This window comes from Gorilla gorilla, chromosome 13 (genome assembly GCF_029281585.2).
Source record: "Gorilla gorilla gorilla isolate KB3781 chromosome 13, NHGRI_mGorGor1-v2.1_pri, whole genome shotgun sequence".
In the NCBI taxonomy this organism is placed as follows: Eukaryota; Metazoa; Chordata; class Mammalia; order Primates; family Hominidae; genus Gorilla; species Gorilla gorilla.
Genome location: NC_073237.2, coordinates 120,384,416 through 120,394,611, shown reverse-complemented (window position 1 = coordinate 120,394,611; position 10,196 = coordinate 120,384,416). Strand labels below are relative to the sequence as shown.

The 10,196-nt window shown below is 47.6% G+C and overlaps 1 protein-coding gene across 3 annotated transcripts in view; it reads right to left on the bottom strand.

Moving 5' to 3' along the window:
- Window positions 1-772: 772 nt before the first annotated feature.
- Window positions 773-10,196, bottom strand: part of LHX2 (LIM homeobox 2) — a 33,635-nt gene continuing 24,211 nt past the window's right edge. For 2 of the 3 annotated variants that reach the window (XM_055351875.2, XM_004048582.5), the window contains exon 5: window positions 773-1,657. In XM_055351875.2, coding sequence (XP_055207850.1) covers window positions 1,370-1,657 — 288 coding nt within the window. In that variant the 3' untranslated portion in view covers window positions 773-1,369. The remainder of the gene's footprint in view (window positions 1,658-10,196) is intronic. The other variant, XM_055351876.2, reaches the window with a different exon arrangement.

Sequence of the window (10,196 nt, the reverse complement as noted above, 5' to 3'; positions counted from 1 at the left end):
GCCCTTCAACACATCTTACCTTTTGCCCCCACTACAACTGCCATGCAAGGGCCATTCATTATCTTCAGCTCATAGCTGAGGAAACTGATGCCCAGTGAAGTGAAATGACTTCCTTCAGCTCACCCTGCTCAATAGTAGGAATTCCAACTTCATTCTGCCTGGCTCCAACCCTCCCTCCTCTCTGGGTGTGTCTTTTCTCTGGGTTTCTGAGGTTCCCTGAAACTTTAGGAAAGGAACAGAATTCATTTGCTTTTGCCCTCTCTAGCGATCTTGAAATTTTGTGTCATTAGGAAAACTGGAGCTTAAGCTGCCCTTTGTTAACTGCGTTCACTCCTCATAGGGAAAAGCTGCAGGTTTTTCAGGAGGCCTCCCTCATTGCCTGACATGCCTTCTTTCCAGCCCAGCCAGGAGCAGAAAAGGGCCTCTGACCTCTGCATCACAAGCATCTGGCAGGGTGTGCTCATTAAATATTTGAAAGAATGAATGAATGAATGATGAATGAATGAATGGGATATTGCATATCCTCCACTTGAGCACATATCACACCCTGTTAAGATATCTTTTGTCTGTCCCGTGTCACCATTCTGATTCCTTGAGAGAAGGAATTGGATCTTTGTCTCTGCATCTCTGTAATCCGTCTAAAGCCTGGCACAAGACAGGAGCCCCAGGAATATGTGATGAATATGTGAAGACCTAGAATTGATCTCTGGGCCTCAGGAAAACTCTTAGGTCCTGTGAATTTCACACCCAACCAAATGGCAGCAGCCCCAAGTAGTTTCAATAAGTGGTTTTATTACTGGTTAGATTTTACAAATTCTGATATTCGAACAGACTTCCACCTTAAAATTCTAAAACAACAAAGCGACCGTTGGAGGGGGTTTGATTTTTCCTTTTTTTTTTTTTTTCCTTTTTTTCTTTTTAGGACTATTCAAAGTAACAAACTTTTTTTGTTGTTTTTTTGTTTTTTACATTTTTGCTCTGGTCATAAATATACAGAGAAAAAGAGGGAGAGAAAAATGAACAAGTCATCCAAAGTATGGAGATAAAACAGTATTCCTAAGGCACGTGGCAGTCTTTGAAAATACAGAAGCTCTAGCCAACTTAAATTATTTGTTGTTTTTCCTCGCTCAGTCCACAAAACTGTACAGTGACACAAATGTTGTGTTGCAGGTAGATCTTCCAAGTTGTTCCTCGGTCCACACCGCTGCATTAGCCGGGCGCACACTTCTTTTTTTTTCCTCTGTTTCCAGGCGAGATCCTAAAATGTGGTTAGTTAGTTGCTCAAAGCCTCTATTTTAAAATACACTTGGAATTCAACTAAAGATAATTTCTTTTTTAAAGAAATTGTGGGGTGAGGGGTTGCGAGTCATTAGAAAAGGTTGGTAAGAGTCGTTTGTGAGGGGCTGTGAGGCTCATGGCCCTCCAGGTTGCCAGGCACAGAAGTTAAGACGGACGTCACAGTTGGCAGGGTGGGGCTAGTCAAGTCTGTCAGGGTGGTGGGCGTGCTGGAGGGGCTGAGCGAGGCGTTGGAGAGCTCCGAGGCCGGGCCCGATGGCGTCCCTGTCTGCAGCGCCGCGTCTGTCGACTTGTCCACACCCGTGTTTTCCTGCCGTAAGAGGTTGCGCCTGAACTTGGCTCGGGCGTTCTGGAACCAGACCTGCGGGGGACGACAGGGAAGGGCTGGTGAGTGGAAGGCAGGCAGAGCATCCCCCCGACTGCTTCACTCAGAGCTCTGCTGCCTCTGGGGACGCTGATCTGCGTTTTGCCAAGAGGATCCAAAAAGTCAGGTTGCCAATATTTTGCTTTTTTGTTTGTTTTTGTTTTTGTTTTTGTTTGCAGACAGGGTCTGGCTTGGTCCTCCAGGCTGAAGTGCAGTGACACAGTCTCGACTCACTGCAGCTTCTAACTCCTGGGATCAAGCGATCCTCCCGCCTCAGCCTCCTGGGTAGCTGGGGCTATATTAGGTGAGCACCACCGGCCCCGCTAACTTTTTAAGTTATTTTTTGTAGAGACGGGGTCTTGCAATGTTGCCCAGGCTGGTCTCAAACTCCAGGCTTCAAGTGATCCTCCTGCCTCAGCCTCCTAAAGCATTGGGATTACAGATGTGAGCCACTGCACCTGGTCAATATTTTGCTCTTAATAAAATAAAACAAAAATTTCACTCTATCTAATGGGCTACGGCTGGGCTTCTCTTTCTGATAGGAGGTTCCAGAGCTGAGCTGTACTCCCGAATATCACAGCCACGAGCCACGTATGGCTGCTGAGCACTTAAAATGGCATTAGCCCAAATTCAACCAGTCTGCAGGTGAAAACACACAACCTATCTGAAGGCTGAATATGAAAAAAAAAAAGCAGGTAGAATATCTCAATAATTTTTATATTGATTACATGTCGAAATGATTAATAGTTTGGCTATACTGAGTTAAACAAAATACATTATTAAAATTAATTTTACTTTTACTCGTCTCTCTTCATTTCTTCAAGGAGGCTACTAGGACATTTAAAACTTAAAATTAAATGTGTGCCTCATGTTGCATTTCTATCAGATACACCAAACACACACACCAGACAAATCTTGATCCTTTTCCTAATGGTTCTTTGAGACATTCCTTTTTTTTTTTTCTTTTTCCTTTTTTGGCAGTTGCCTTTCAGCAGACAATAAACCCCACAAGTTCTTGTTGGTAAAATGTTTTAAATGTTTTGTGGTCAGTAAGTCTGGGAATGGGATAAAGAACACATGAGAATCAGGCAATAATAATGAGTTACTAAGAGGAAGTAAAAGACACGGAACCTATCCCCATCATCGGTTGGAGGAGCCGCCAGGTACCCTGGGCCACTGGGTGTCAGGTCTCAGGGTGGAGGTGGGTGGAGGTAGGCAGCGTGGGAACGGCAGCCAAATTAAAGTGAGGCCAGGGAAGTTGAAACCCGCAGAGTCTCTCTCCCGACCTGCTGCATCCCATATCGACTTATGAGGGACGTGCGGCGGGGCGCAGAGCTGGGGCTGAGCTCTGTGTGAAAAGAATGTCAGTGAGAGAACATGGGTTTACTTTCATTTTTCCTTGGGCACAGACACACACGCGTCCACTCCCATATCTTTGCGCACACGCCTGTACGCATTCAGGAAGACACACAGAAATTCATCTAAGGACGGGCACAGTGGCTCAAGCCCGTAATCCCAGCACTTTGGGAGGCCGAGGCAGGTGGATCACTTGAGGTCAGCAGTTCGAGACCAGCCTGTCCAACATGGTGAAACCCCATCTCTACTAAAAATATAAAAAATTAGCTGGGTGTGATGGTGCGCTCCTGTAATCTCAGCTACTCGGGAGGCTGAGACAGAAGAACTGCTTGAACCCGGGAGGCGGAGGATGCAGTGAGCCAAGATCCCACCACTGCACTCCAGCCTGGGCCACAGAGCAAGACTCCATCTCAAAAAAAAAAAAAAAAGAAAGAAAAATGAAATTCATCTACACAGCCAGCACCCAAGTACAACCACCCATCTAACAGCACAAACACAGGGACCCGCTGTACCCAGAGGTCCACGAAGTACTTTGGGAGGGGCTTAGGAAATCCAGGCCACTGTGGGGGGGGTTGAACCTTCCAAGGAAAAAGGCCCGAAAGGCAGGGCCCCTTCACTTCCCTTTGCGTGAGGAAAACACCCGCCAGAAGCCTCCCCATAAAACAAAGGGCCTCAGGGCACTGCAGATTCTGGGGTGTCCAGTTGCGCATTTCCAGATGTCCTGCATCTGCCTGTCTTCCCAGTGTCTCCGGCAGGAGAGGGAGGGCTGACTCCTGGCCCCACGCACCCCTTGGGACCACCCCGGCTGCAGGGGCCTGTGGCCTCAAACCCCCGTTTCTGGTGGTGTAACACAATTTGGGCTCAATTAAAAACAAATCCACAAGAATCATGGAGTAAAGTGGGAGATCCAGACCCTGTGAAGTGGAGAAACCAAGCTCCCTCCTCAGTGCTGGATCTTCCCAGGAAGAAGGCACATTTTCCCTGGCTCTCTGCCCAAAGAAAGCCCATCACCCCTTCTGGGGGCTGGCAAATAAGTACAGTGCTTCTCAGACCACCCTCGACATGCTTTCCCTGGGGTGGGGGGTCCTTCCCTTTCCCGGCCAGCAGAAATCTGTAGGGGAGAGACTGTGTCCTGGTGGCCTAAAGAAAATGGATGGGGAAGCCCCCAGAGGCCCTCAGAGAGAGGAAGTGACTTCCCCAAAGTCATGCAGATTGGGGTGGAGAAGGCCGGAGCCTTGGTGCGGCTGCCTTGCCACTGTCCCAGCCTGTGTGCGTGTGACCCCTGAGCAGCCTGTGCTCTGTGCGTCTGACTCTCAGAGCAGTAGCTGGAGCGGGGAGCCTGGGTCGAGGGTTGAAGGTGCTTTGCCGGGTGCTCATTTGCTCATCCATCCGGGGCTCCAAGACCTCGGGCAGGGCTGGACCCGGTTAGTTCCCAGCTGTTTGCTATTTCTCAGGCTGTTGCCCCTAACAGTGGGCTTGTAAACAATGACACCATCGTCCACAACTACCTTCTCTGCTTTCCAGAGCTGAGGCACTGGGAATCTGGTAGATGAAAATTCAACAACTTCACTAAAAGCCCGGCTGCTCTGGGGTTGTGTGGGGTTTGTTCTTCATGTTGTCAGGGCTTCACTAGAATTCTCTCCCAGGTATTTCAAAAAGTCCACTCCTGAGAGTTTGATGGGGGCAGGGACCCTTTCTATGCTATCTTCATGTCCCCCTGTGCATGGCAGAGACTGGCAGAGATTAAGAATCAGTAATATGTATTCATAGGAATGGCTGACATGTATGTACCTTTTACTATGTGCCAGGCTCCATGCCACCCTCCAGCATGCACTGCCACAGGTTATTCCCATGAAAAGCCAAGTAGGTGGATTCGACTATTATTATTCCCATTTTATAGATTTATTTATTGACTATTATTATTATTATTATTATTATTTTTTTTTGAGACAGAGTCTTGCTCTGTCACCCAGGCTGGAGTGCAGTGGCACGATCTCAGCTCATTTCAACCTCTGCCTCCCAGGTTCAAGTGATTCTCTCCTGCCTCAGTCTCCTGAGTGGCTGGGATTACAGGCACCCGCCACCATGCCTGGCTAATTTTTTCGTATTTTTAGTACAGACAGAGTTTCACCATGTTGGCCAGGCTGGTCTTGAACTCCTGACCTCAGGTGATCCACCCACCTTGGCCTCCCAAAGTTCTGGGATTATAGGCATGAGCCACCGTGCCTGCCCTCACTGTATAGATTTAAAAACCAGAGAGGGTCAGAGTGGTAAAGCCACTTGCCAAAGGTCACACAGAGGGCAACCTGAGACTGGAATCCAGGACCACTTGCCCTAAAAGAGTCCATGCTCTCCCTGCCACATGGTCCTGAGGGAGGTAGCAAGTCCATGGATGAGTGAATAAATGGATGAAGAAACAGAGAAGCAACTATAGTGCAGTGGAAAGAGCAGCTTCCAGTCCTGGGACTACCACGTGACCTTGGTTTGTCCCTCACCTCTGGACTGGCCTCAGTTTCTTCACTTGTACAACAAGAGGGTTAGACCACATCATACGATCTCTATGGCTCTCAGGGTTCTGACAAGCTGGGATTCTTAGGCAGCTGCAAGCAACAAGGTGCAATCTGCCCCACCCACCCATCTTCTGAAACTGACAGGCCTTCTCTTTTCACATGCCTCAAGTTCTCTGGACTGTGTGTCTGGGACAAGAAGGCGAAGTTCAGACAGAGAATCATCAGGACACAACTAACACCAGGCCAGGGGTGCCCCAGTCTGGTGCGCAGTAGATCTCCAATAAGTCCTGGGTAGATGAAGAAGCACACGTTGCTTCTTGCCCCCTTCCCAGGCACTACCTGACCATGCAAGTTGTGTTTTGCCTCACAAACCTCCTTCCCCAGAATTCTTTCATCAAGAAAGCCAGGAGGGCCAGTGGGAAACCCATTTTGCCCCCAGCAAATCCCCACCTGGGATGCTAAGGAAATCAGCCAAAAGATGAAAGCTTCATGCCCATCATGGCATTTTTAATAACATCAAACTAATGGCTGCATCCAAACTGTCCACTCAGATGCGGCAAGTGGGAGTCATGACACAGCCACTCCACGATGCCACAGGGGAAATGTCTTGTGATGGCTGTTAGGTGAAAAAAAGGATAAAAAAAACTATGTCCTCTGGTATTGTACCTTCATAAAGCAAATAATAATGATGAATACTATAATACTACTCCTCACGAAGTGCCAGGCATCCTTTTCTTTTTTTTTTTTTTTGAGTCTCGCTCTGTTACCCAGGCTGGAGTACAGTAGTGCGATCTCAGCTCACTGCAACCTCTGCCTCCCAGGTTCAAGCAATTCTCCTGCCTCAGCCTCCCAAGTAGCTGGGAATACAGGCGTGTGGCACCATGCCCGGCTAATTTTTTATATTTTTTAGTAGAGACGGGTTTCACTGTATTAGCCAGGATGGTCTCCACCTCCTGACCTTGTGATCTGCCCACCTTGGCCTCCCAAAGTGCTGGGATTACAGGCAGGAGACACCACACCCAGCCAGTGCCAGGCATTTTATAAGCAAAGTCCTAAGCACTTTACACATTAACTCATTTGGTCCTTATAATAACCCTATGTGGTAGATGTGAATATTATTGCCAATTTGCAGAAGTAGAGACTGTGTGCCTCTTACTGCACAGCCAGAATTGAGATGTGACTTCCAACAGACTGGTTCTATGCCCTTAACCACTACTTAACCTCTAAATCACACACTTTAATTATTGGATTCCTGTGCTCTTAGAAGGGTAAGGTTTTTTTTGTTTGTTTTGCTGTTGTTGTTTTCTGTTTTTCCTATTTTTCTAAACTGTTGGTATGGCAGTTCTAGTATTTTGTAAACTTTTAAAGAAGTTTTCTTTAAAGAACCAAAAGTAATAAGCACTGAACTGGAAATCAGAAACCCTTGGTTCCAGCCCCAGGCCTAGAACCACTTTGCTGTGGTTCTTGGGAAAGTCACTCCACCTCTCTGAGTCTTGATTTCCTTTCCTTTGAACTGAGAGGTTTAGGCCAAATCGTCTGTGAAACTCCATACAGCTTAGGCCATCCAGGACTAGATTGGACACTCATCACCGACCTGGGTGGTAGACAGGCAGGAAAAAGACCACTTTACAGGTGGGGAAATGGAGGTTCAAAGTAATGAAGTGACTTGCCCTGATATAAACCACACCTCCTCCTCAGGGAAGCCTTCCCTGACTACCTCCTTCAGCAGGTCAGGTCTCTGTGCTCTCATTGTACCCTTGCATTTTTCCTACCTAGCACGTCTACCATTTTATTTCTTTACAAGAGTTAAATAAGAATTATATGGCCAAATAAAATTTGGGAAATGTTAGATTAGACAAAGTTGAGTCTCTTCCAGATTTCTCAATGCCTGTATTAATGCTAACATGCTCTGATCTCCAAGAGAAAGACATAGTCAACCTTGAGCCTTTCCCAAACCTATTTGATCTTAGAATCGTTTAAAAGAAAAACACAGAGATTAATCTTAGCACCTTGTCAATTGTTTATCCCACACCTTGCTCCACATGCCCTCTGGGTGGATGTTCCAGTGGGGTCTTGTTCAATGTCTTTTTTTTTTTTTTTTTTGAGACAGAGTCTTGCTCTGTCACCCTGGCTGGAGTGCAGTGGTGCAACCTTGGCTCACTGCAACCTCCACCTCCTGGGCTCAAGCGATCCTCCTCCTGCCTCAGCCTCCCAAGTAGCTGGGATTACAGGCACATGCCACCGTGCCCAGCTAATTTTTGTGTTTTTAGTAGAGATGGGTTTCACCATGTTGGCAAGGCTGGTCTTGAACTCCTGACCTCAGGTGATCCACCCGCCTCCGCCTCCCAAAGTGCTGGAATTACAGGCATGAGCCACCACGCCCAGCCAGTCTTGTTCATTGTCTTGTTCCCCACTGAATCCTCAGTGCCTCCAGCCCTGCCTGGCACATGGCAGGTCAATATATCTGTCAAATAAGTGAGTGGCCAGAGGAAAGCTAGAGTTCTCAACTCCTAAATTCTCACACAGGTTAATAACAACTAACTAGTCACCTGAAAGATGCTATTTATTTATTTATTTATTTTGGGGACAGAGTCTTGCTCTGTTGCCCAGGCTGGAGTGCAGTGGCACAATCTCAGCTCACTGCAACCTCCACCTCCCGGGTTCAAGTGATTCTCCTGCCTCAGCCTCCCGAGTACCTGGGACTACAGGTGTGCACCACCATGCCTGGCTAATTTTTGTATTTTTAGTAGGGACCGGGTTTTCACCATGTTGGCCAGGCTGGTCTCAAATGCCTGGCCTCAAGTGATCTGCCCACTTCAGCCTCCCAAAGTACTGGGATTATAGGTGTGAGCCACCACACCCAACCTGAAAGATGGTTTTTAAGCTGTTGGTGGTTAAAATGTATTTTCTTCCAAAGTCACACCAGGGAATCCCTATGGAGACCTTCACCCACCCAAATCAATCAGCTCATCACTCACTTCCCCAAGCTTAGGGCATCTTAATATGCTGCTTCCCTGGCCCTTTCACAGGAAGGAAGGAAAGCAACTCAGAGAGACTTCTATGTGGTGAGAAACGGTCTCCATGCATTTGTAAGGCTTAAAGTCTTTTTTTTTTTTTTTCTGAGACAGAGTCTCGCTCTGTCGCCCAGGCTGGAGTGCAGTGGCGCAATCTCGGCTCACTGCAAGCTCCGCCTCCCGGGTTCACGCCATTCTCCTGCCTCAGCCTCCCCAGCAGCTGGGACTACAGGTACATGCCACCACGCCTGGCTAATTTTTGTATTTTTAGTAGAGATGGGGTTTCTCTGTGTTAGCCAGGATGGTTTCAATCTCCTGACCTTGTAATCCGCCCGCCTCGGCCTGCCTCCCAAAGTGCTGGGATTACAGGCGTGAGCCACAGTGCCCGGCCAAGGCTTAAAGTCTTAAAGGACCTCCGTCTAAGGGGCCATTCTGTCTCCTAGTCACCTTGCCCACTGATAGTGAGTATTGTAGTTGCCATGCTGCTGCTGATGGCAAATGTGAGCACCTTTTACGTGATGAGCACTTTACTAGAGGTTTCTGCTTCCCTACCAAGACATGGCATCTGTGACCCACACCTTCCCTCCTCTCCCACTGTACTGCTGCACTCTGCAGCCAGATCCAAGGGAAAAAAGTCAAGATCCCTTCATGTGCAATATCGGAAAGAGCTTCGGAAATTTCAGACCAATCTGAACTTGACTCCTGGCTTCATCACTTACTAGCTGTGAGACTCAGGGCCAGGGTTCTAGACTCTCAGAACCTCAGTTTCATCATCTGCAAAATGAAGATAATCACATTTTTAAAATGTGTTCAAAGAGGGTTGCAGAATGAACTGTACTGTGTAAATGACTGCAGGAGACTGAACTGTACTGTATAAATGAGTGCATGAGATCAGCATGCCTGGGTCCCGACTCTATACTCTGTAAATTATACTGTATGTCATCTTATTTACTCCGTGCAACCACCAGTAAGGTATCCTTCTCATCCCCATTTCATAGATAAGGAATCAGGCTCCGAGAGGAGAAATTAAAACATCCAAATCTCACTGCTGGTAAGTCAGACAGGATTAAAACCAGTCTGTTACCTTTCAAAGCCATACTACCAACTGCCTCAAACTGTTCCCATCCCATGTCTGCCAGATTCCCCATCAGCATTCAGAGCACCTGGGGGCAATCCCCACCCTGCCAATGCCTGGCTCCTGTATCCAGCAGCAAATCACCTCATCTTACTAGGTCTTAAGCTTCTCATCTGTAAAATGGGCAGAAAAATCTTAAGGTAAGGTAGATACGTGGCTGGAAAGATAATGCTTTGTAAACTGCTGCATCACCATGTGCAATAGGAATATTTGGGATTTGTGCAAATGTGGTCTGGGAAAAAGGGAGAACAGTGCTACATGTATGCCCCACCCCCAGTATACAGACCCTAAATGAAACTCACACTCAGACAGTCATTACCAGATTGGCTCAAAGAAGAAAGAACTATGTCCATTGATCAGGCAGGCCTGGATTTGGATCCAGCTCTGCAGGTAACTAGCAAAGTGTGATTTGGGGCAAGTGGAGATCATTTGGGCCTCCGCCTTCTCATCTGGATGGTGGGGGAAGAGGGATCATGATGCCTGGTACACAGCATGGTTGGTCCTTCCTCTGGGCTCCCTCA